At 40.1% G+C, this 23502-nt stretch overlaps 1 protein-coding gene across 1 annotated transcript in view; it reads left to right on the forward strand.

The window, feature by feature from the left end:
- Positions 1 to 23502, forward strand: part of LOC124595494 (DNA polymerase alpha catalytic subunit) — a 262660-nt gene that overhangs the window by 142760 nt on the left and 96398 nt on the right. The window contains exons 17-18 of the mRNA XM_047134258.1: positions 3429 to 3556; positions 10858 to 11073. Of these exons, the coding sequence (XP_046990214.1) occupies positions 3429 to 3556; positions 10858 to 11073 (344 nt within the window). The remainder of the gene's footprint in view (positions 1 to 3428; positions 3557 to 10857; positions 11074 to 23502) is intronic.

A 23502-nucleotide genomic window follows, 5' to 3' on the forward strand; every position in this document is an offset into this window, starting at 1 on the left:
TTGTATCCTGTTATTACATCCTGTGATATCCCGCGGGACCAAACAGTGAGCACTGTGCTATCCATACCAACATTAGATGGGGCTCAACAAGGCAAAAGATAGGTTACATGATCTTACCACAGCTGATTTCTCATAACATACCAATTGAAAACTTCGGTTTTCTGCTCTGACAATGCTCCTGTTATGATAGGACACAAAAATGGGGTTTCAGCAGTTCTGAAGGGCGTTAAACCAGGTATTGCCATCATAGGTTGCATTTCCCACCTGATTAATCTAGCAGCTGGGAAAGATGCTGGAAGATTACTTGTGAAGTGGATGAGATCCTTGGTGATATATTTTATTTCTTAGAGAAGAGTATCAAGAGGAAAAAACACCTTCAGAAATTTCAGAACTTGCACAATAAAGAGGCAAAGAAAAATCTGAAGTATGTGCATACTAGGTGGTTATCTTTAGGCAGAAGTTTGTATAGACTTTTGGACCACTGTGATCTGCATCTTTGTTTTTTCAAGGAGGAAGTAATATTAAGGACCCAAAACATTTCCACAAGCTTGACGTCTTTCAGAATACCTAGAGTTCAACAAAGTGGGTCCAAAGAGTATCAGAAGAATAGAATTCTTGATTCTGCTACTACTCATGCACCTAAAAGAAAAATATATTCTTCCAAATGTGTCGAACCTATCCTAAAAAGTAAGACTTCTGCTGCAGCATGTGATGAAAAATTATTTATGTTCCTTTACTCAGACTTGGACAAGGCCTTTTGCCCTTTGCTTCTTGTGACTATTCCTGTATTTGACAAATTGAATATTGCCCTTCAGACTTGTTCCCCACAAGATCACTTTTTATTACAGCTCCTAATGGATTTGCTGAAGCAGTTGTTCACCAGGTTTGTGAAGCCCAAAATCGTCAAAATCTCATCATTGCTTGAAGTTGAGTGCAACTTGATTCAAAATGAAAGAACTCATGACATCAAAACATAGTGAATGATCTCCAGGATACAGATATATTCCTTTTCTTTTCATCAGTGAGATACTACTTTTGTACTGCCTGTAACTATGTCATCAACAAGTTTCCACTCAAGGATGATGTGTTAAGCACACTCAAGCTACTTGGTTAGAAAAATTGAAAATGTACAGTTTTCTTCCATTTATGTTTTCTTGGGATAGTTTCCTATCATGTTATGCAAGGAAGAGAATGAAACTGCAGATGAGGTGGTGAATGGGCTTCAAAGGAAGTTACAGCTATTCAGGTAGGTGACAATTTGGTTACTTATCAAGGTGATACAAGTGATTCCAGTTGGGAACTTGGAGAGCGGATGAACTTCATAAGTATAACCAAATTTTTAGAGTAATGCTCTCTATTTTCACCACACTCCATAGCAATGCAAGATCTGGACGCATTTTCAGCCTTGTGAAGAAAAAGAGAACAGAGTTCAGATCACCCATGTCCATTGACTCTCTTGAGTGTATTTCTGTTTTCAAGACCAGGAATTCTGGTCCCTGTTATGATAAATCATTTTCTCAAGACTTTTTGCAAGAAACGAAAAAGGCCACGACTATGACTTAAAAGTCGAACTAGCATGCGATTTGCAGCGTCCATTATATTATTTCTTGCCCATTTTACATTAAACAAGTTTTATTGTGTAAAGCCTCTTTCAGTTTTCATAGATCTGCTTAATTTATAAAGGAAGTTCTGTTGTGTATGCTCCAAACCAATATTCACCATGCCTGCTGCTGTTTAACACGGATTTCTTCTTGATTGTTATGTCCATCTACAAATCATTGGCCTGTGATGTAAGTAAATGTGATTTCATTGAGGTATCCTGTTTAAAACATGAGTTATTGTATTTTGTAGCACAGAACTATTACTATTTTCATCAACCCGGGTATGTCAAAAATCATTAGATTTTTGGCCGTGCGTGAATTTTACTGATAGTCCAAGAAGTTGGCAGGTATGGAAATAAATGTGGCAATGTCCGTCTCTTATGCAGAAGCCAAGAAAAAATACAAGGCATATAAACACCCGGTCTTTGCCACTTATTTTGCTGTTCCACCATGTTCTCTGACTTCGTTCTTAGGATTGGGCTCCCAGAGCAGTTTACAGATTCTTATGCAGAATTGTTCGCTATCAACAGAGCACTGGAGTAGGCGAGAAGCATCATGGCAAGAAATTCCTTATCTGCTCAGATTCCCTAAGTGCCCTTCTTGCTATGCACTCATCAGATAGCTTGTGCAAGAAGTCAAGGACGTTCTCCTCTTTTTGCGGGATGAAAAAGGAAATTATTTGCTGCTGGGTTCCAGGGCACATCGGGATCCGGGGAAATAAACTTGCTGATGCCAAGCACACATGTTCCTTTTTACCTCCTAATCACTGTTCAGTTCTCGTGCAGGCTGTTACCACATATATGACTGAGAAGACAATGAGTTACTGGAAGGCTCAATGACTGGAAGTACAGAGTAATATACTGTGTGCAGCGAAACCTTCAGAGTGACCGTGGTTTACTTCCTTCCATCCATGACGAGCTGAAGAAGTAGCCCTTGCAAGGCTTCAAGTGGAACATTTCCCATTGACACACCTTTCTTTTGCACTGTGAGGGACTACCAGTGTCTCACAGATGTGGAACACAGTTATTGATATTTAACTGCTTGTGCGTGACAACGTTAGGACAAATGTGGGTCTCGCTCAGGATCTGCCCTATAATTTATCTAATAATGAAATGAGTTTGGTTTGTGTTTTAAGTTTCTGTGCGATTCCAGGACTCCTTCCCGAAATATTGGGAGATTTTAATGTGTTGCAGAATGGCTTTGTCATCCATTATTTCTAAGTAGATACCACACCACAATAATCAGGGCCCCTTTTGATGTGCCTGTACTGGAATTTTACCCTTGATCTTATTTTGTTATTCTGGTGTGATTTATCTGCATTTTATGGTTGCTTTTTTATTAATCTCAAAATGTCAGTGTTGTAATTTAAAATCATGCTTGTTGATGTAGCTGGTTTAAAACATAGTGTTCTTTTTTAGTTTATAGTCATCAACTTCATCCCTCTTTATTTCATTTTGGATGCTGGTGACCTTGCCATTAAGGGCCTTACAACACAAATAATGATGATGATAATCCTCATCCTCATCACACCCGCCACTGAGAAAATGTGAGAGATCATGTAGCATTGATAATGCTTTCAATTTAATGCATTAAGAGTGACGCTATTTTCATCAGTTAGAGAATACTGACTACATGAAATTTTGTTGTCTTTTCAGTACAAAGTTTCTGCAGTGAACCACATGCGCTGTGGCCTCCCTACCCACCACTACCTTTTTTATAACTGTTTATTACAGATACTGTAGTTTTATTGTTACATTCTACACAAAACATGATTTTAACACTTTTGTTATGTGCTTGTGTAAATACTTTGGTATTCGCTTGTTGTAGGAAATGTCATGTCTCGAACTTTGCTTGGTGGTCGATCTGAACGGAATGAATTTCTCCTACTCCATGCCTTCTCAGAGAAGGATTACATTGTTCCGGATAAAGAGTATGGCAGGAAAAAGGTTGCACATGTAAGTATTTCACAGTTAAACAAAAACTATAGGAGTTCATTGTTATAAAGTTAATACTCTTATTTGTAATGTGGATTTAGTTAAGAAATCATGTTCGTATAATCATTTGCTCAGAAATTCCCTAGATCTTCTATTTCTGAAACTCTGTTCCAGTTTTCATGTATTTTTGGCTGTGACTTTTCCAATGTGAAATACATGCTAGTCATATTTACATAAAGACTTCTTAACTTCATCCTCTGTTTGAAAGCTGTGTTGACTGATGTGAAAACTTCACCAAAAGTCTCCTCAATTTGGTGTATTCTATAAATTTGATAGTATGTCATTACAGAAAGTAATAAATCTTTGGGTAAATAATTGCATTGTTTTATTTTCTGAAAACATAGATGTTAATTTCTAAATAAATTGTAACTTAGTCACATTCAAGTGAAATTAAACAACTGAATGAAATACACAAAATGAAAAAGAAATCGAGAAGCATAAAATTAACCTGCGACATCCATCCCTCCATATTGTAGAGCCTGGGGTAGATAGCCTCTACAATGGTAGTGTTGATGATCAACAGACACACATTTTATTAGAAAACAAACTGCAGCACTCATGGCATTGTTCCATTGTGCCAATGCCCCTTTGATGTGTGATGACAGCAGTGAGCATGGTGTGCTGCTGCAGCGGATACTCAGTAGCCTGCTGGTAGCTGCTTCGGAATGCTGATACATGGCATGATTCTTCAGTTTCTTATGATGTATTTGTTGATTGAACAGTCCACGGATGTACTGCCATCTCACAGTGTCCAAAGGGCACAATATTTTGGCAGTCAGACATGTTGCCATCATCAGGTGCGCTGATGAACTGAGTTCTTGAGGGCAAGTAGCTGACTCACATCCCCTGCCTCCATGAGCTGCTCCCTCCAGTCTGTGCCCGCGGGTCGCATGTCAGCAGTTGTTGAGACGATTGCATTGCCATCTATGATAGCGTTAATGCCAGTTCTCTGTCCACCGTGGTCACCAGATCATGTTGTTTTCTGAGAGTCTTCTTAATTAAATTCAGTGCTGGTTCCCAAGACTTGCTAAGATCTTAGCTGCGATCATGGTCGATGAGATCATCCCTGGTGTGAATTTCTGACTCCTCTAGAAATTCGCATCAGGGATGATCTCATTAGCCAAGATTGCAGCTATAATCTTAGCAATGCTTGGGAAGCAGCACTGATTTCAATTAAGAAGACTCTCAGCAAACAAAATGATCTGGCGACCATGGTGGACAGAAAACTTTCATAAGTGCTGTCACAGTCATCAACGATAGTGTATCCATGACTCTCCACGTGTGGCCATGGGCACAGACCACCGAGGGACTAGATTTTGGGGCAGGAGATATCAGTTGACCACACACCCTCAGGAGTTGAGTTTGTTAGCGCACTTGACGATGACGACATGTCTGATCACCAAAATATTCTGCACATTTGACACCCATGGCAGTACACCCATGGACTATTCTGATAGGTGATGTCTGTTCGCCAGTGCAACTCAGGGCAGGGCGCCCCAGATGCAGAAGACTGTCATAATTCTTGTAGAGGAAGACAGCTACCAGTGGTGGTGTCCACCTTTGCTAGTAGAGGCATACATCAACAGTTTGCTGCACAAGTGCAGGCGGTGAAATAGCTGCACTGCGCTGATCACAAATGGTTGCTCTCCAGGGTGGGAAGCTGGCTGCAGCTGAAGTAAGCCCAGAGGTTGCCCGCCAGCTGGGAGAACCAGCAATAGGCTTGTCGGTGGTGGAGCCCAAGTCTCGTAGTGGCTGCAGGCAGAACAATGTCACTTGATCATCTGGTGTAGTCCTCCCCTTGTTGGTCGTGCTACCATACTGTGCTGCTTTTGCTGGGCTATTTGTACAGGTTCGGTGCCAACTTGTTGTGCCAGGGCACCGCTTCCAACGACACACACCAAAACATGGCGGTGGCTAGAAGGTTTAGCAATTGCCCTGTTGTTCCTTTGCCTTTTTGCAGTGTTGTCGGCACTGTGGGTGCTGGCCCCTGGTCTGCAAAGTGAAAACAGGCTGGTGGTATTGCTGCATCTGACATGTAAGTGTTTTGCTCAGTTCTGTGCTCAATGACAATCAGGGCCCTTTTGCAACAGCTGTGGCAGCACTGCTATTTCGTTACTTAGTGCTGAAAAATAGTGGCGGTGCTACATATCTCCCCTCTGATAGATCCAATCCTTGGATCATAGCTCAGAGCAATTCTGCAAAGACACAGAATGCATATGTTTGTCAACTGCATGTTAAGTCTTAAGACACTAGGCCAGTATATTTCCATTTATGTATGATCTGCAGTTTCCGTAAGTGACTACTTATCAATGAAATCATATGACTTTTCCCAATTTTTTCCCTCTTTATGACGGGGTATGAGGGTCTAAAAAATATTTATATTTTCTTGGGCATTTCATTTGCTATACCCAGAATGGCAGAATTTGACACTACTGTAATATCTTTTCTGAATACATGTAAATAATCCAACTAAGAGTTGTAAATGATCACCAATCACACAGACTTACTGCTGTCCATTGTTGTGTCCTGTCACTTGCACATTCCAATCTACCAAAGTTTATATCATCAATAGACACTGAAGTGCCAAAGAAACTGGTATAGGCATGTGTGTTCAAATACAGAGATATGTAAATGCGGTGCTGTGTTGGTAGCACCTATATAAGACAGCAAGTGTCTGTTGCAGTTGTTAGATCGGTTACTGCTGCTACAGTGGCAGGTTATCAACATTTAAGGGAATTTGAACGTGGTGTTATAGTCGGCGCACGAGCGATGGGACACGGCATCTCTGAGGTAGCAGTGAAGTTGGGATTTTCCCATACGACAATTTCACAAGTGTACCTGAATATCCGGAATCCGGTAAGACATCAAATCTTTTACATCACTGTGAGTGGAGAAAGATCCTGCAAGAATGGGACCAGCAACAACTGAAGAGAATTGTTCAATGTGACAGAAGTATAACCCTTCCGCAAATTCCTGTGGATTTCAGTGCCAGACCATCAACAAGTGTCGGCATGTGAACCATTCAACGAAATGTGGTCAATATGGGCTTTCGGAGCCGAAGGGCCACTTGTGTACCTTTAATGACTGCACAACACAAAGCTTAATGCCTCGCCTGCGCCCATCAACACAGACATTGGATGCTGATGACTGGATACATATTGCCTGGTTGGACAAGTCTCATTTCAAATTGTATTTGTCAGCAGGGGACTGTTCAAGCTGGTGGAGGCTCTGTAATAGTGTGGGGCATGTGCAGTTGAGTGATATGGGACTCCTGATACATCTAGATATGACTCTTACAGGTGACATGTATGTATGCATCCTGTATAATCATGTACATCCATTCATATCCATTGTGAATTCCGACAGATTTGGCCACTTCCAGCAGAAAAGTGTGTCACCCCACATGTCCAGAATTGCTACAGAGTGGCTCCAGGAACACTCTTCTGAGTTTAAATACTTCAGCTGGCCATTAGATTCAGAAGAACTGCCCCCCCCCTCCCCCCCTCCCTCCTCCTCCGTACTCTTACAGATTTATTGTTTATTGACAGCCCTACAAGGAATCATGGTGTCAGTTCCCTCCAGCACTACTTCAGACATTAGTTGAGTCCATGCCACGTCGTGTTGCGGCAGTACCGCATGCTGGTGGGCGCCTTACATGATATTAGGCAGGTGTACCAGTTCCTTTGGCTCCTCGGTCTAATGTAAATGGATAGATAGAAAAATCTGCTCACCAAGTGGCAGCAGAACACGCACGCAAACAGGTTTAAATTTTATATTCTTTTGGAGCCAGTGGCTCTTTCTTCTGGTAGAAGAATTGAAGGGGAAGGAAGAGGGGTAAGGAAAAGGACTGGAGAGGTTAAGGGAAAGGGGTAAAGTTCAGAAAAGTCACTCAGAACTCCAAGGGAGGCTTGCAGGATGGGATGAGAAGGAAATACTGATTTTCGGGGACTTATTTTCAGTAACGGTTGATAGGCAGTCCGTTTAGTAACACCCAAACCATATGATCTTTCTGTTCATAATGATCACTTCAACTTTCATTATGCACTGTGATGGTAAGCCCAATCTTCAGCCTTTAAGTTCCATGATTCGCAGTCCCGACAAGTTCTTTTTCATCTCAAATCAACAAACGCATGTCTTGCCACATTGTTGTACAAGCACTCACTAACTTTCCCTCACTGTACAAGGAGCGTTTTAATAGTTCATGCAAAGTCCCAGAGACGGCACCACCGGCCCGTATCAAGGTCATGTTTAGTTAGTAGCATCTTTGGAAAGAATGTACACCAAATTTCAGCCATATTGGTCTATTTCTTTGTGTTTGGCATTCGTGTGAATCAAGGAAGTCGAGTGCTTGTCAAAAAATGGATGGAAAAGAATTTCGTGTGGTGATTAAATATTACTTTATGAAAGGCAAAACACCTCAGGAGACTAAAGAGAAGCTTGATAAACATTACAGTGACTCTGCACCTTTGATTAGAACAGTTTATAAGTGGTTTCCAAAATTTCAAAGTGGCCATATGGGCACAAGTGATGCTGAACGTTCTGGACGCCCTGTGGAGGTTAAGACTCCAGAAATCATTGATAAAATCCATAATATGGTTATGGATGACAGAAGAGTTAAGGTGTGTGAGATTGCTAGAGCTGTGGGCATCTCGAATGAATGGGTACATAATATTTTGTATAAACATCTGGACATGAGAAAGCTATCCGCAAGATGGGATCTGCGATTGCTCACGCTTGAGCAAAAACGGAATCGTGTGAAGTGTTGCAAGGATGATTTGCAGCTGTTCAGGAAGAATCTATAGGACTTTAAACGTAGTTTCGTCACTGTGGACGAAACATGGGTACATTACTATACTCCTAAGACCAAACAACAATCTAAACAATAGGTTACCAAGGGACAATCTGCACCAAAAAAGGCGAAGACCATTCCTTTGGCTGGAAAGATTATGGCGACTGTCTTTTGGGATTCACAAGGGATAATCCTCATCGACTATCTGGAAAAGGGTAAAACTATTACAAGTGCATGTTATTCATCGTTATTGGACCATTTGAAAACCGAGCTGCAGGAAAAAACGCCAGCAATTGGACCGCAAAAAATTCCTTTTCCATCATGACAATGCACCAACACACATCTGCAGCTGTGGTCGCAAAATTATTGGAAATAGGATTGCAACTCGTTTCACATCCCCCCTATTCTCCAGACTTGGCTCCCTTGGACTACTATTTGTTCCGTAATTTGAAGAAATGGCTGGCAGGACAAAGATTTTATTCAAATGAGGGGGTGATTGCAGCATTTAATAGATATTTTGCAGACTTGGACAGTTCCTATTATTCGGAAGGGGTCAACAAATTAGAACAGAGTTGGACAAAGTGTATAAGTCTAAAATGAGGCTATGTCGAAAAATAAAAAAAGGTTTACCCCAAACACGTAAGTAGTTTTTATTTTTGCACAGACTTTTCAAACACCCCTTGTATATCACTGCTCAACTGTGTTTCTGATATTGCTGTGTGCGCTTTCATGTCTATGATTTACCTACCAGTTCATCACTTCATGGTTAATATAGCAGATGCAAATAAAATAAGCAAAAAAATTTAAAGCTTTTTCATATTCAGGTAATAATAAGAAAACAGATTTATCCTTTAGAGAAAAAGAAATATGTTTTAACATTATTAGCGATCATAACTATGCTACACCATCTAAGATAAGAATACTAAAATCAAAAAAAGTGAAAGAAATGACAGAAAAAAGACAAAAAATTACCTATCACTAATGGCTTTATCTTAACAAGTTCCATTTTTATCGTCCATGTAATCTCCCTTCCTCATAGTAGTTCAGTGCTACTACTACTTTAGCAATGTTACCATTGTATATGGAGTAGATCCAATGCAGCCTTGCCCACTGAAAATACGGCTGTGACTCAAAGATACCCTTTGAGCATCTCTTACTGTCTGCTTTACCTACAAATAACTGTACCTCACCTGTGTCTGGCAGTCTGGACCACATGGGTTGGGTATATGGGCACTTTTCCCCTCTGACAGTGACAGAATTCTTATGCTGATATTACCATGTATCTTCACTCATCCTCAGAGATTAGCACATATAGGGTGGGACAAATAAGTGTCTCAGAGGGTACAAAAAAATGTAACTTTGGAAAGGAAATACAGTACTAACCTGACTGTAACAGATGTTAAGAGACCGTTCGTCTCTCAGAACTTTTGGGCCCTGGTCAGCAAGTTGCTGAAGGTGGATCAAAGCTGGACTGTTTTAATTGCTGCAACACAATTTTCCAGAGCCCAAAATGATCTTCCCCAAGGTCACCTTCTATCAGTAAATAATTTGAATATACATTTTGTAACTATGACTTATCAATACCGCCCCCCTCTGGAATTGCAATTCTTGAAGTCTGAGGGTAATTCATCTGTCTTAAAAAAATATTTAGTTTGCAGTCAGGACTAATTAATCTGACGATTCTGTAATATTCAATCATCAGCACCTACATTTTTAGAAGATGGAATTATTTAGTTAGAACTCATTACTGTCGTGTATTCCAGAAATATGGCAAAATGTTTTATGTCATTCACATTCTCTATGACAGCTGCAGCCCCATGCAGCAGCTTTTCAGGTTTCTAATAGGTTATTAGCATATCTATTGACATCAGTAAACTCTGTGCCACAATTTATGTATTTCTATGCCAGTAAGAAGGTCCACTGAAAGTAGCCACACTTAACGATGTTTACATGTGGCGCAATGACATGCCACACATCGGGTCTACGGTAGGTGAGTGGTTGCTTTTCCCATAGTTTTGCATAGAGTTCCATCCGAGAGGTTCCAATAATGGTTATGATGGTTATGGCCAATTGTAATGTATCTTACTTCTCATTAGTTTATAGTTCAAGAGCCATTAAGTTCTTAAGCCATCATGAACATCTAACTTTCTCTGTTTCCCTTATGATGCAAAAGTTGGTTCCAAACCTATTGAGAAACTGTTTCAGATCCTTTATGGCAGTGTTATCTTCATCTTTGTACTTTCCTTCCTTTTGTAGGTACAAAAAAGGAGCCAACATTTAGTTAGTAAAAGAATTTTTAGTGGTCAGTTAGACAGAACACAAAAAATCAAAGGAAATAACTTTTGAAACTATGTGCTTCATTTTGAAATACATTTGTTCTAATAGAAGGATACATTACCAGTTTGCTCTGTATATACTTTTTAAGTTTTTGTTTAATCTTACCCTGAATAAATATGAATTAATATCAATACAGGAGGATTTTGATGGTGATAATGAAGAAGATGGAGACGGGACAATTCGTAAAAGCCGAAAGAAGGCACAGTATGCTGGTGGCCTTGTTTTGGAACCCAAAAAGGGCTTTTACGATAAACTGGTGCTTCTGATGGACTTCAACTCCTTGTATCCAAGCATTATACAGGAGTACAATATATGCTTCACAACAGTCAAACATTCCAACTTGAGTCATGAGGTACGGTTATTTATATCCTTGTCAGAAATAAGCACTTATGTGGCACATATACTTTTGATAAAGAAAAAGATATACTTGTGTGCTGAACAGCACACATCATGAATTCTATAACATATTAATGGAAATTTCAGGCTGAAAACAACAAACAAGAAATTGGAAAAATACACTTAAAAATCCCCTCCCCCCATCCAGCACTGCCCCCAACTCACCCCCACCCCCCCCCCCCCCACCCCCGCCACACACACACACACACACACACACACACACACACACACACACACACACACACCTGCGCCTCTGTGGCCAAGAAAGAAGGGCGAATGGGTAGTATATATGTAAGGAAAAGGGATAAAAAAAGTCCTTTTGTCAAAACAGCTTTGTGTTTGTTGTTCTTAATTTTCTCCAGCATATTTGTTGATAGAATGATAGAATAGTCTGCGGAGTGTTGTCGGTTCATGGTGTCCAACAGGCACAATATTTCGGTGGTCAGACATGTTATCATTATTTTTAGGTATTAAGTTGAATTTACAGCCTTTATATTTGTGTGATTTATTGTGTAACCAAAATTTAACGGATTTCATTTAGTATTCATGTGCATGACTTCACATCTTCATAATTATGAGCTCAATTGCCAGTTTTCTTGTGGAATAAAACAACAAATTAGCCAGTGTTTCACCCCAGGCCAGATTCTATCTAACATTGGCAGTTTCTTGGATTCAGTCTCAGAAAAGTAAATTTCTTACTCAACACGGGCAAAGCGAAATGAAACAACACTGCACAACTATGCTTGATGAATAGAGAAACAAGTTGCAGTCATATTGCCACACATCACTGCTAACCAGAAAGGCAGCCATCCTGCACAAATCACGTGTGGTTCATCAGATTGCCTGGATTTCCACGTGACCAGCGATCAGTGACTGACTGCTGTGATTTGTCCATACATGCTATCTATGAAGCGATTGGTTGCCCATATAATGGATTCCTGTGAAGCGATGCTTGTCTGTGGGGCCTTTTGGAAATGTAAACAGTTGCGATTTCACACTCATCAAAACGAGGCCCACAAGAAAGACGCAATAAAATCAAATCAATATGGAATGTTGTTAGAAGGGAGACAGAAAAAGTAACCACTGAGGTAGGTAGTATTACTATTGAAGAGAACGAGACCATCTTAACCAACAGTATACAAGTAGCTAATGTATTTAACAACCATTTCTTAGCTGTAGGAGAAAAAATTGCTGAGAACAGTTCAAAAGAAAAAGCCAGGTACCACATGGAAGGGGGGGGGGGGGGGGGGGAGAAACAGTACATCCAATTTTCTGCTGCAAAAAGTACAGTTCCTTTAATAAATGTAACACATCAACAGAAGTCAGTAGACAGGGTAGAGCATACTAAGTTTTTGGGTGTACATATAGATGAGAATTTTAATTGGAAAATTCATATTTTGGATCTTCTAAAGCGACTAGGTTCAGCAACTTTTGCAATCAGAATAATAATAAGCGGTTAGAATAATGTGTGGGGTTCATAGTCGCACATCTTGTAGGCATCTTTTTAAAAGATTGAGAATTATTACAACAGCCTCACAGTACATTTACTCACTAATGAACTTTGTTCTCAACAACATGGACCAGTTTAAAAACAACAGTGACATTCACGAATATAAATCTATAAATATACTATATGCATTTTGTGCCATTTAAGGGAATGGGATAAATAATAGAAATATTAATCTTTAACTCTGTGTTGTAAGATCTTGTTTCATATGTGCATTTCTTGTGCACTTGACATGTTCCCCATCATAACGGCTACCGTACTGTACAATTGATCAGTGGAACATGCAACCAACTAACTAACTAGAAGTGAATCAGGAACAAAACCACTATAAGAACCTGCGTGGACCACATCTAGCTTCTTTTCCTGTCGGCTGATGACCCCTACTGCTTGGAGTGTCATCCATCCAGCATTTACTGACAACTTTCCTGGCATTAATCCACATTTCATCTAGGTATATTATGGAATGAATTCCCTTGCCCACAATTTCGTACAAGAATATGCTTCGATTCTGTACGGTATGTGCCTTTTCCGACAGGACTTCCCGTCCATCTAGAGCTTCGTAATGGAAAACCATACTTTTGTGTATAATTTTCAGTGATGCTTTCCCACCCATGGAAAGTGCACTTTTTTTAACAACACTAGCAACTTTGCTACAGTAGGATACTCTTTCCTGCAGTAGTAAGCATAATTGTTCCTGCAAATAGCATCACTCTGGAAATAATCTTAAGTCGGTGATGGGGTGAGACTGCTTTTTCTTCTTTCTGGGAGTTGCTAAAATGACATTATCTGATCCAAACACCTCGGAATCATTATGGTTCACATCTACATCTTTCAAATTTTGCAGTAAGACTCCCTTACTTCCTGGTGTTCTTGCACTAAGTCCAAGAATTTTTTATGTGTGTTCCACTACTTTATCGGCAGGAACCGATGGCTCTCCATGAATACTCTTACATTCTTTCTCTTGTTCGTAAAACTCAAGATTTCTCTGTAATAACTCCAGTGCCTGACTGCTTAGCAGCACACGTCGAAGCAGCATTGTCAATAGGCGAACTAACTCTTTTTCTGTGACATTTTTCACGTATCAGAATTTCCAGAAGCACAGAACAATGCAAGTGCATGGTGGAAACTGACCACAAAGCACATTGTTTATGTCAAAAAAAAAAAAAAAAAAAAAAAAAAAAAAAAAAAAAAAAAAAAAAAAAAAAACAAAGCCAGCGATGCAGGAGCTTTGACATCACGACCGGGAGCAATTATTGCACTGTGATTGGTTTGTGCCACACGCTTGGTGCCCCACACTTCTCATTCTTCACTTGTCAAATGGTTCTGCTGCCAACTTGAAACTCATGCATCGAGTACAATGTATTACAGGCCCTTGTATTAGAAGTGTGTGTTGATCAAACCTACGAGTAACAAAATCTAGCAGTCTGCCCCTGTATTGCTTCGATGTCTTCCTTTAATCTGTCCTGGCGGCAATCCCAAACACTAAAGCAGTACTCAAGAATGGGGTAGCACTAGTGTCCTATATGTGATATCCTTTACAGGGGATCCATACTTCCCTAAAATTCTCACAATAAACCAGAGTCGACTATTTGCATATCCTACTACAGTCCTTACATGCGCATTGCATTTCATATCATTTTGCAACGTTATGCCTAGATATTTAATCAATGTGACTGTGTCAAGCTGCAGATTACTAATACCGTATTCGAGCATTATAGGATTGTTTTTCCTCCCTAACCAGGGCATGTGTCACAGTGTTGGCCTGTTGATTTCAAAAGAACTATAATTTCTGTGTAATGCGAAAAGTGATGTATTATCATTACCACATAATATTCCTTGCCGTGTCTTCCCAAAAGGACCTAAGATATCGAAACCAATCTGCTCAAATGATGTGCTGGCCTTTGGTTATCTCTGCAGCGGAATATGCTCGTGACTCAATTTGACTTAAGTGTATGGTACATTCTTCTTTAAAGATTGTTCTATGTCCTGCATATATGTTCACCACCAATATTATTGAGATATGTCATTCTGTTGTTCTACAACTATCAAGCCTTGCTAATGCATGATCAAGCACCTGTTTAAATACTTCATTTTGTAACACAGTTAGTACCACAATTTGAGATACAAGTGCATGACAATTTTTGGTTGTGTTATAAATAGCGTGCAGTATGCATCAGCTGCTAATGCCTTCTGCCACACTGCACAGATGGACCCCACTCATTGCATCACACTAACTTTCTGACTCAGATTGTTGACATTTCTGTTTGACTTGCCAGGGTTTATGAATCACCTCAGAATTGAACTCACTGAATATTAGCACCTAGCATGTTAACCGGATTGTCATCCTGAATTTTCTCTAATGCAAATAACATCAAAAACATGTTATACAATATATGAGACACAGAATTTCTTTCCTTCTCTGTTCAGGTGTGCTGATGCATAGGCAACCAGATGTTTTGCCCCATCCATTTCCTTACTTAATACACAGCTGCGGATAGCTCGCTTCAAATGAAGGACAAATTCCTCCTCCTAATTTATGAAAACTAGTATCAGTTTAGTTGTTAACAATTCTTTCAGCCAAATGAATGAATCGTTGCATTTTGGTGACCAGTGAAACTTCATTGGTGTTTTCAGTAGGTGAGTTAGTGGCTGTGCTGTTTCCACAAATTTTGGATTCAAACTTCCAGTAATAATTCGCCAGGTCCAAGAAATACTGCAATTCTTTTTCCATGCATGGAGCCAGAAAATTCTCTATACTTTTGTTATCCTGGGGTCTGTCTGGATTCCTTTATGACTAATTATATGCCCAGAGTACTGTACTAGTTCTAACACAAAATAGCACGTTTCTAAACTGAATGTTAGGTGTGTGCCACAAGCATCCGATTAAACATCTCCCTTATTCATATTGCATCCTATTCCATGTTCTTCACAAAGATAAGTATATCATTTAAGTACTCCATACGTCCCCACAATACCTTGATGGTGCTGAAATGTGGACAGTGCATTTTTCAATTCAAACAACAAATGCTGATACTGATAATGTTCTTATGCTGTCTTGGGTGATCCTCTGGTGCTACCTGTATCTGGTGGTATTCATTCCATAGATCTGTGGTAGAAAAATATCTGCATTGCCCCAGATTATCCAGAGTATCCGTATATTCAGGGTTGGATAAGCCTGTGATGGTACCGATACAACACAAACAATACTCCTTTGTCCATCTGCACTTATCTTCAGGTTGGTTAACACTGGTGCTCCCCAGGTACCTTCCTCAATAACACTATCTCATAGCTGTTGGTTAATAAATTCTTCCATCACCATTAGCAGGTAATGAGGTATAAATACGGCTTACAATAAACAGGCAGTTTGTTCCCATTTGGGATTCTCTGTCATGTCACTAGCAAAGATGCACAAGAAGTAAACAGTTCAGTATTCTAGCAATATTCTATACTCCTGCAGAGTCGCTACTTTCTCCTGTTATGCAGCTAAACTGGCAGCTTACTTAAGCTTAGGGTGCGAATTTGCTGTGCCTAAATCATCTTCATGCAAGATCTTCAAATTTGCGACTGTCAATCCCTGAGACAGTTCGACATTCGCGGTCCCAAAATTCTTATATAGTTCCTCATTTTCCTTTGGTGGCTCTGCTACGTGCAATAAGTTTATTGGCTAGTTATTTCATATGCTCACTCACAGTAGTTTCCTCATACCTTGTGGCACATTGTAGCACAAATTGATACTTGGTGGCCATGCACACATTCTTAAATGGTTCCTCTTGCACCAATGATGAACCTTGCATTATCTAGCTTTGTCGGCATTTTCACCCAGATGGAAATACGTGCTGTCAAGTTCTATCATGCTCTGATCAAGCTCAATTTTCGCTTGACATTCAAGCAAGAAATCAAACCTTAAGATTGTGCAGGAAGCATCACCTAAATGGAACAACAGTTCCATACAAACCTGAACAGTTTTTGCCCCAACCCGCAAGCTCAACAACACAGCTGAACCTAGCAAACACACATCATTTACACCAACTCCACTTAATCTACGTTGTGGCTTTGGCTAAGTTCTTAGGGAACCCTGATTGTACTTTTCTTAATATGTTGGGTGGCAACATCTATAGGAATGTATGTAATGTACTCTATTCTGCTTCTTGCAGAAGGACCGTGTTGGAATCATTATTTCTGTCATCTTGTTTGTGCCAAAATTTAATTTTCTAACCCTATCCACAAGTTTTCTATAGACACTCTTGAGTTTTTGTGTTACATAAAACCTAGTTAGTTTTTTGTGTGTTTCTGCACCAAGTCCAGCCTCAGAATTTCAAATGTCCATGCATAACTTAACTGCTCATGAACCAACATTGTGTAAGCCTTTCCATCGCCACCAGATGTAATTTGGCCATCAGTATATGCTGTTCACATTTATTGAATTCAGAAAAAGTCCTTTGTTTGTCAAGATCACAATTTATTATTTTACCAATAAAGGATTTCTTCCTGAATCCAAGAAAAGTAAACAATTACAGATCGTGTATCTCCAATTTGACCGTATCAGGTAACAACATAGAAACTGTTTTGCTGACCAACATTCCAGCTTAGAACCTGTTAACAGGTTGTCTATGAATGCTAAGAAATCCTCTTATGTCTTACTAGAAAAAGGAAAGACCAGGGTGGCATCACTACCACCTTGGACACACAGTGACATCCTGATTGAGGATTGATCCCTCCTGTCCTCCCTCAGTGCATCTAACTGCTTGTGTGGCTGTGTGTTATCTTCTTGGATTTACTCAATCTGATTCAATGAGCTCTGCAAAGCCTTTGTTGTCAATAAAAGGAAAAATTCAAAAGGAAAGTCATCAACACAAACACCTCAATTGTATTTCCTGCCACTGGGCACACCTAATTCTTACATCTGAGTGCTAATCATGAGCATTCTTTACATTCCCTGGCGTAATATTCAGGCCTCCCATTCTTGGAGATTTCGGATAGCGGAGCACTTGCCCACAAAAGACAAAGGCCTCAGGTTTGAGTTCCAATCCAGCACACAGTTTTATTGTGCCATGATGTTTCGTGTCAACAGTGGTGAGTGAAGAACTGCGACAAGTGAGATGCTGATTAACCGTATCCCTGTGTAACATAGACTTAATGTGCATATCAGGCAAAAATTTGTACTTGTCATATTTCAAAGAGGGCTAACATTTATCTCTTCCCATGTGGCTGAGCATTGAAAGCTGGCTTCTGTAGTTGTCTTTAAGATGATCAGTATCTTGAGATTTAAAAATTCCCTGATGTTAAATTTGCTGTTCAGTGTTCCCCTCAACACTACGCACTAAGGTAACATGTTCTGTTCGATGCTTCCAAAAACTTATATTTGGCATTCATTTGTTATGCCACTCAAGAATGCAGTCAGTTATATTGCATTATCATGGTACTATGTAACTCATTTATGTCATCATCACCATAAGACAATTTAAAGTAGTATTCATTCGGAAGCACCAGGTATTTCCACTCTGCATTCCAGTGATGATGGTATTCTGTGCTATTTTGCTGCCTGAGGTGTTTATGTAGTTTCTTGGCAAAAGAAGCCAACTAAGTGGTGTACAGTGCACTGTTCCAACCTGTGGCTGACTGCACTAACGGTTTGAGATTTTTGCCCCAGTGTAGATCAAACTGTGTAATCAGTTACGGTCATGCGTACAAGAATTCTGTAATCCTGTGCCATGGTCTCATTGTGTGATCAAGTATTGACTCTTGATTTTCACATCCTTTGGTTCAACGCACACCTGTCTCCCACAACACACTCTATACAAGACAAAATGTCTCAGTGTATCAAACCCATTTCATGGAGACTCATTAGTCTGGTGCATTTGATCTCACAAATTGATATTATGCCCTTTCATGTCAGAAAGTATACTGGCACTTGGTTTTACATTCCACTTTATATGATTTATATGACAGCCCTTTCTTGAGTAAGTTTGGTGTTACATTAAATTTTCCGTGACTTGAGAGGGTTTCGCTGGGACACTACAGTCTTAATTATTTACTCCTGGTACCGAACTGTACATATCCTCCAAAATTAGACTCATTGGGCCATTCTCTTTTGGAATTAAGTATTGGGTACATTGGCACCCTTAAAATGTAAGAGTTTTCCATATAATTCCTAATAAAGCTTTCCCTTGACCATTTCCTAATCAGTACATTTTATTTATCTTCCACTTTTTTGAAGTACATGTAGTGGAAATAAAGTAGCATGCTAAGAGAGAAGGCCTGTTGCAAGTCCTGTTTATTCATTACTGATTGTTAGTAACAAATATGCCATAGGACATGTAGTACCAATTCAGTACTTCCTAAAATGCTTTGTTTCTCTTATCTTATATGTCCTTATTGCTAATACATGCTTGGTTTGGTTGAGTCTGTAAGTTTTTGTGTTCCCTCAGTTCGTCTCAGTGAGCCAAGCCAGTACTAAGCAAGAACACATCACATGCTGTTTGTGCCCAATTCCAGTCAAGTTGTAAGCAACATGGAGTAATGAGTGTGTCTTCCATGTTGTTACTCTTGATGAATTTCTGTACTCTTGTGACTACTCTAGCCATGTGTACACCTTGCCATCAAAATGAGGGTGTTGTATGGGTCAATGTGTTCATGTAATATGGCAAAGTATTGTTCCAAAATTGAATCTCATTTCTTTTCTACACACTGTAAATAGCAACAGTGTTGACACATTAATCATAATGTGGTTTTAAAGAATCAGCAATCTTAATGCAATTGTCAAATTCAACAAGTAATATATGCATTATACATACAGGGTGAAGAAAAAAATGACACACTTGATGACCGGCCTGTGATTCCTCATCCCAGTTCGAAGAACAAAGTGTATCCAGCAAAACTTAGTCCCACCGATAAGTTTAATACAAATGCAATTTAAAAAATGGACTCTGTCAATGCTGTAAATGCCTGCAGCCTGGGCAAGAATAGATAGCGTGAACTTTGCAGTGTTGTGGGGCTGTCTATTTGCTCAATGAGATGAGGCAAGTCCATGGGGAATGGATATCCAGACTCGCTGATGTTTGAGTCACGTTCATGCAAAACGTCCCCCCAGCCAGTTAAAGCATCGAACTGTATCCAGTTTACACCTCGCCGATGTAGTATTTGCATCTTTCTTTCTGTTGTTGTTACCTTTATTTAAAGATTGAGAAGTAACGTGAACGTCTTACACGTGTAAACAATCACTTCGTTTCATCCATGACATAAATAAAGCCATTAGAACATAATGGTGGATACTGTAACGTCACATGCATCCATTGAGGTACAAAAAAACACAATAGGCTACACTAAATTGTACACCATGCCACATATGGTAATTTCATTCTGTACATTTGATGTCCAGGCTTATCTTCACGGAACCGATACATACACCTACGAGCAAAATTCACTTTAGAGATGATGATCAAAGCAACCACCCAGTTGCCTAAGCGGCATGCACGCTGGCTATTAGGTCATGTTTATCCATGAATAGAATACTATAAATTTGTTCCCTTAAATAAAATCTAGCGGGTTAAGGTCTGGGGGCACGTGGAGGCCAGAACAGTGGATGTCCATGACCAATACATTTCCTTGGAAACACTTCATTTAAGTAGTTACATACATTCATTCCAAAGTGTGGCAGTGCACCATCATGCTGAAACCATATCTGTCACCAAAAACCAAGAGGGATATTTTCTATTGCTTCAGGCAAAGTATTGCAAAGAAATGTATGCTAGAGGGCCGCATTCAACTAGTCTGGCAGTAGGTAAAGGGCCCTAAAGCACTCCTCCCACAATTCCAGCCTACAGGTTTATGCGAAAGCATACCTGAAAGCCACATTCATGGTTGATGTGGGTTGTTGGGGAGGGTGAAAATAACTTCACTAGTGAAGCTAGTGCGTAATGTATGCATGCAGTTTTTTATCTTGAAATACTTCAAAACCCAGTTTTTGAGATATGATGAATACTTTGCCAAGGTGATGGTGAACAGTTTCAAGAATTGCGACCTCTGTTTGTGGAGTAAGTCTAGTCCTTGGATGCCTCTGTCCGTTACTTGTGGATGAAGATTACCTGTTTCTCGACGGTGTTGTTCCAGCCAATGAAAAACATTCTTATCAGGATGGCACCTTTGAGAGAACCATACAGCATATGTACGAACCGCAGGAGCAGCTTGATTATCGGATACACCCCGCAAAAAATGCATATTGATGTATTCATCGCATGTGTACTCCATTGGGAAGCCGCCCATACATGAACGTAACAGGATCAGAAATGGTTGTGCAGTGCACGGTTGGTAGACACATGCATGCAATTTAATGGATCCTACTGGGATGTGACAAAATGATGTCCGGCATATAAACAATGAAAACCAGGAAACACGTCTAAAAAATAAAAAAGGAACCCGGTGGTTCGAAAAATAGCTCCATGGTGTGTGTGTGTGTTTCATGTCCCAGCAGTCTATTGAGTGAGCTATGACGGCTGGTATGATAGTGCAGGGTGCTTCTCTGTACATTCCAGTACACTACACGATGTGACAGTGTTGCCATCTCCCCGTCTTCATGCATGTGTTTTTAAAATGCACCCAATCTGATTTTGCTAGATAAACTTTTGTCTTGAAACTGGATGAGGACTTGCATGCTGACTTCCAAATGCGGCATTTTTTTTCCACCGTATGGGAACAGAGGTGTCTAGAATGAAAATATTGGACATTTACACAACAGATGTGAAAGTTAAATTTGATAATATCATTAATGTTTTCCAACAGTATCAGCTATTTACAGGTGGATCTTTGCTTCTGAAGAAAAGAAAAGAGCGTGTAGCTTTGAACCAGTGACAAGAAGTCTGTGAACTACCAATTCATCCTTATTGTAAGAAGTATTAATATAAAAATAATTACACAGAACTATTTGAATGTGTGGTAAAATATAATATACAAAGCAATAGCTTATCTCACATTATAAAATTTAACCCCCAATCTACAGCAGAAGAAATTTTCCATAAATTGAACTGTTATTGAAACTTGACTTAAAACTTTATTGGTTTAATTGCAAATTGAAATACACACCCAACAGGTCACTGATTTTTCTCATTGTTTACATTATGGTAGTACATCCTTAGACGTAACACAATTACTGCTTTAGTCGGAGCACTTTTCACAAGTTTTTGAGAAATCAGGTTCAGAGGTTTACAAGCCTGCCGAATATTATACATGAGCATAAGCCACCAAGCAGTGCTGTTAGCACAGCCAGATAAGACAGCAGGTTAGAAGACTGCCTACGCTATGTTCAAGTCACATCATTTCCTATTCATGACTGATGCTCTTGTGTGGTATTCAAAGTCTTATAAAACTTTTAACCTTGTTTTCTCAAATAATGATGCTGCAGTCACGCAAAAGATGGGTAACATTGGTTAACCCTTGCATATATGCCAGCAGAATGTTGTGCAGACATCACATTATTTTAGGTTTTTTTTCACTGGGCTACACCGCTTGCATCAGTTAGTAGCAGAAGAAATAAAGCTTTGAATTTTGCCTAGTGTAACCACGTAGCATATTAGTTCATACTTGCATAGGCACTTCCTTACAATTCTGGTTTTAATAGAGCCTTGCAATATTTCATGTGTGGCGTACGTCGGCCCAACATAATGCCACCCCCAAAACAGCAGGGAACCTCCACCTTGCTGCACTCGCTGGACAGTGTGTCTAAGGCGTTCAGCCTGGATAGGTTGCCTCCAAACACGTCTCCGATGATTGTCTGGTTGAAGGCATATGCAACACTCATCGGTGAAGAGAATGTGATGCCAATCCTGAGTGGTCCACTCGGCATGTGATTAGGCCCATCTGTATCACGCTGCATGGTGTCGTGGTTGCAAAGATGGACCTCGCCATGGACTTCGGGAGTGAAGCTGCGCATCATGCAGCCTATTGCACTAAGTTTGAGTCGTAATACGACGTCCTGTAGCTGCATGAAAAGCATTATTCAACATGGTGGAGTTGCTGTCAGGATTCCTCAGAGCCATAATCCATAGGTAGTGGTTATCCATTGCAGTTGTAGCCCTTGGGCGGCCTAAGCGAGGCATTTCATCAACAGTTCCTGTCTCTCTGTATCTGCTCCTTGTCCGAGCAGTATCACTTTAGTTCACTCAGAGACGCCTGGACACTTCCCTTGTTGAGAGCCCTTCCTGGCACAAAGTAACAATGCGGATGCGATCGAACTGTGGTATTGACCGTCTAGGCATGGTTGAGCTACAGACAACACGAGCCGTGTTCCTCCTTCCTGGTGGAATGACGAACTGTTTGCTGCCGGACCCCCTCCATCTAATAGGCACTGCTCATGCGTGATTGTTTACATCTTTGGGCGGGTTTAGTGAACAGTCAAAGGGACTGTGTCTGTGATATGATATCCACAGTCAACGTCTATCTCCAGTAGTTCTGGGAACTGGGATGATGCAACTATTTTTGATGTGTGTAAAAAGGGTGAAACTGTCCTCAGCCCAAAGGTTGGTTTGCATACCACAGTGATTCAGTAGACATGGTACTTTTGTAGGTGATGTGCTGTTGCCTTCCTCCAACCTTTGAACTAACTTGCAAAGCCAGTTGAAAGTGGCCCAGCAGTATAGTGTGAACTCCGAATCATGGTGCAGCTTGACATTTCTCACATTAACAGTACATCTGGTGTGATGAAAGGTGTAATAATGAAAAGAGAAAGGAAAACAAAGTGACTAAAAACAGTCTTTGAAAGACAGGTAATGGAAGCCGTGACGTCTGAATTTGTAACCGCACATTTACTCATTAAGCTACTGTGTAACCTAGTGGTATGCATATTATTTTGTGAAATTCTACTGTAACTGTGGTGCAATCCCTAAG

The sequence above is a fragment of the Schistocerca americana genome, chromosome 2 (assembly GCF_021461395.2).
Source record: "Schistocerca americana isolate TAMUIC-IGC-003095 chromosome 2, iqSchAmer2.1, whole genome shotgun sequence".
NCBI classification, from domain to species: domain Eukaryota; kingdom Metazoa; phylum Arthropoda; class Insecta; order Orthoptera; family Acrididae; genus Schistocerca; species Schistocerca americana.